Source organism: Orycteropus afer, unplaced genomic scaffold (genome assembly GCF_000298275.1).
Source record: "Orycteropus afer afer isolate SDZICR_OR568_19922 unplaced genomic scaffold, OryAfe1.0 scaffold00108, whole genome shotgun sequence".
In the NCBI taxonomy this organism is placed as follows: domain Eukaryota; kingdom Metazoa; phylum Chordata; class Mammalia; order Tubulidentata; family Orycteropodidae; genus Orycteropus; species Orycteropus afer.
In genome coordinates, this window is record NW_006921695.1 from 10,128,085 (window position 1) to 10,130,626 (window position 2,542).

At 32.6% G+C, this 2,542-nt stretch overlaps 1 protein-coding gene across 1 annotated transcript in view; it reads left to right on the forward strand.

Annotated features, from left to right (window-relative positions):
- LOC103199283 (keratin-associated protein 13-1-like) overlaps positions 1–104 on the forward strand; it is a 68,533-nt gene extending 68,429 nt beyond the window's left edge. Inside the window, exon 2 of the mRNA XM_007943533.2 lies at positions 1–104. Within this exon, the coding sequence (XP_007941724.2) occupies positions 1–104 (104 nt within the window).
- Positions 105–2,542: the final 2,438 nt, after the last annotated feature.

The following is a 2,542-nucleotide window of genomic DNA, read 5'->3' on the forward strand; positions in this document are numbered from 1 at the left end:
GCATCTGTGGCTTTCCTTCCTTGGGGTATGGCTCTGGATTCTGCCACTCAACCTACTTTCCTTCTAGGAGCTGCCAGTCTCCTTGTTATAGGTCAACTTGTTAAGTGTCCAGATCTTTTGTACAATATGTTCCATTCTTTAATTAGATCTTCTAAATCTTCATTATTTTCATCAACAACTTGCCTCATAGTCTCTGATCATCTGCTCTTCACTTTTTCTCTAGTTACCACATACTGATCAAAAAATTGCCTCTACCTATGCTAAATTTAATGAATTAATCCATTGGATTAATCAATGGAATTACTTCCTTAATTGAATGAGGTAGGAGATAAATTAATACAATTCATATTAATGATATTGAATCAATGTATTCATGTTAATGAATTAATGGATAATAAATAGAATTATTGTCAATGCATTTTATTTACAATAGACAAAAAAATGGATACTGTAAAATAAACTCATTCATTTTGGCATTCAAATATTCTGTTATCATTAGTTTTTATTTTTTATTTTTTTTGTCATTTTTATTATTCGGTATCATTTCTCTTTTTTTTTTTTAAGGCAGTGGTGGTTCAGTGATAGAATTCTTACCTCGCATGCAGGACGTGTGAGTTTGATTCACAGACACTGTGGCCCATGTGAAACTATCATCCATCTGTCAGTGGAGTCACATGATACTGAATTGGTTTCAGAGGAGTGACCACAGTAAGACAAAGTAGAAAGAAAGCCCTGATGATCTGCTTTCAAAAATCATTCCGTGGAAACTCTATGGATCACAATAGTCTTATTCTCAACTAATTGTGAGGGTGAGGAAGGGCTGGGTAGTATTTTCTTTTGTACATGAGGTCCCCACAATTTGGGGCAAATCAATGGAAATTTCCAGATCTTTTGTGCAACATATCTCATTCTATAATTAGATCTTCTATCATCTTCATTATTTTCATTAACAACTTTCCTCATACTCTCTGATCATCCTCTCTTCACTTTTTCTCAAGCCACAAAACATGATCAAAAAACTGCCTTACCTTTGCTAAATTTATGAATCAATTCATTATAGTAATTAATTGAATTACTTCATTAATTGAAGAAGGTAGCAGATAAATTAATGGAATTCATATTAATGATATTAAATTTATGTATTAATATGTTAATGAATTCATGGGTGATTCATAAAATTATTGTCAATGTGTTTTATTCACAATGGACAAAAAATGTATAGAAGCTAATAAATTCATTCATTAAGGCATCCAAATATGCTGTTATGCTATCATTAATTATTTTTTATTACATAACTAACATTTGGTTTTGGTGGCAGTGATGATTCATTGGCAGTATTTGCAACTTCCGTGTAGGAGTAGTGAATTTAATTCCTGGACACTGCACCCCATGTGCCTCCATGATCCTACTGTCAGTGGAGGATTGTGTGTTGCTTTGATGCTAAATAGGTTTTAGAAGAAAACTTTGTCAAACTAAGACAAAGTATGAACAATGACCTGGTGTTCTACTTCCCAATATAAGCCACTGAAAACCCTATTGATCAAAATAGTCCTATCTACAACTGACTGTTGGGGTGAGGCAGGGCAGGGTAGTATTTTATTCTTTTGTGCATAGGGTCCCCATAATTTGGGGTAAATCAATGGAAACGAACAACAAGAAAAATGAGGCAAATGTTACTATGCTTCTGGCAATAACTTTGAAAAACTAAGAAAGTGTGGCTTGAACCAGTTTCTTTGGGGCTTTAGTCGTTTTCTTTCTTTAAACTGGTATTTTCCAGAAGTCCTTACTTTGCATGTGTAGACTTTATGTGAATAAAATTCTCAGTAAATATAGCATATTTTGAAAGAATATGGACCTTGATGTTTGCTCATAAGAGGAGGAAAACAAGAAACATGAAAGTTAAAACATAGAGGGAAAAAGGTATAAGAAAATAATTTTTATATAACTTTAAGTAATTTCTTTTGATTTATTCAAGGTTGGATAGCAAACTAGACTATACCTCTTCATGTCACTGACAATTTTGTACATAATTCATTTCCATGTTTTCAAAGTTAAAGCCAATTATTCTTGGTGGGAATTATTGAAGTTAATGAGGTTTTAGACTCCATCCTCTAATATCCAAAACTTACACTATAATGGCTAAAGATAGGAAGGCTTCTAAATCAGTAGAAATTATTGCTTCATTCACATTGCAGCATAAAATTGAAGACCATATATTTATTTATTTATTTATTTATTTTCTGTAGCCATTCAAATATTTTTTAGGGCAAATATTTCAGAAAATAATAAAATGTATATGAATATATATGCTGTTGTTAGGGACCACTGAGTATGTTCCAAAACATAGCAACCATAAGTACAACAGAATAAAACAATACATTGTCCTGTGCCATCCTCAGAATCATTGCTATGTTTGAGTTCATTGTTGCAGCCACAGTATCAATCCATCTAGTTGAGAGTCTTCCTTGTTTTTGCTGATCCTCTGCTTTATCAAGCATGATGTCCTTCTTCAGGGACTTCTGATAATCTGTCTTAAGAATGT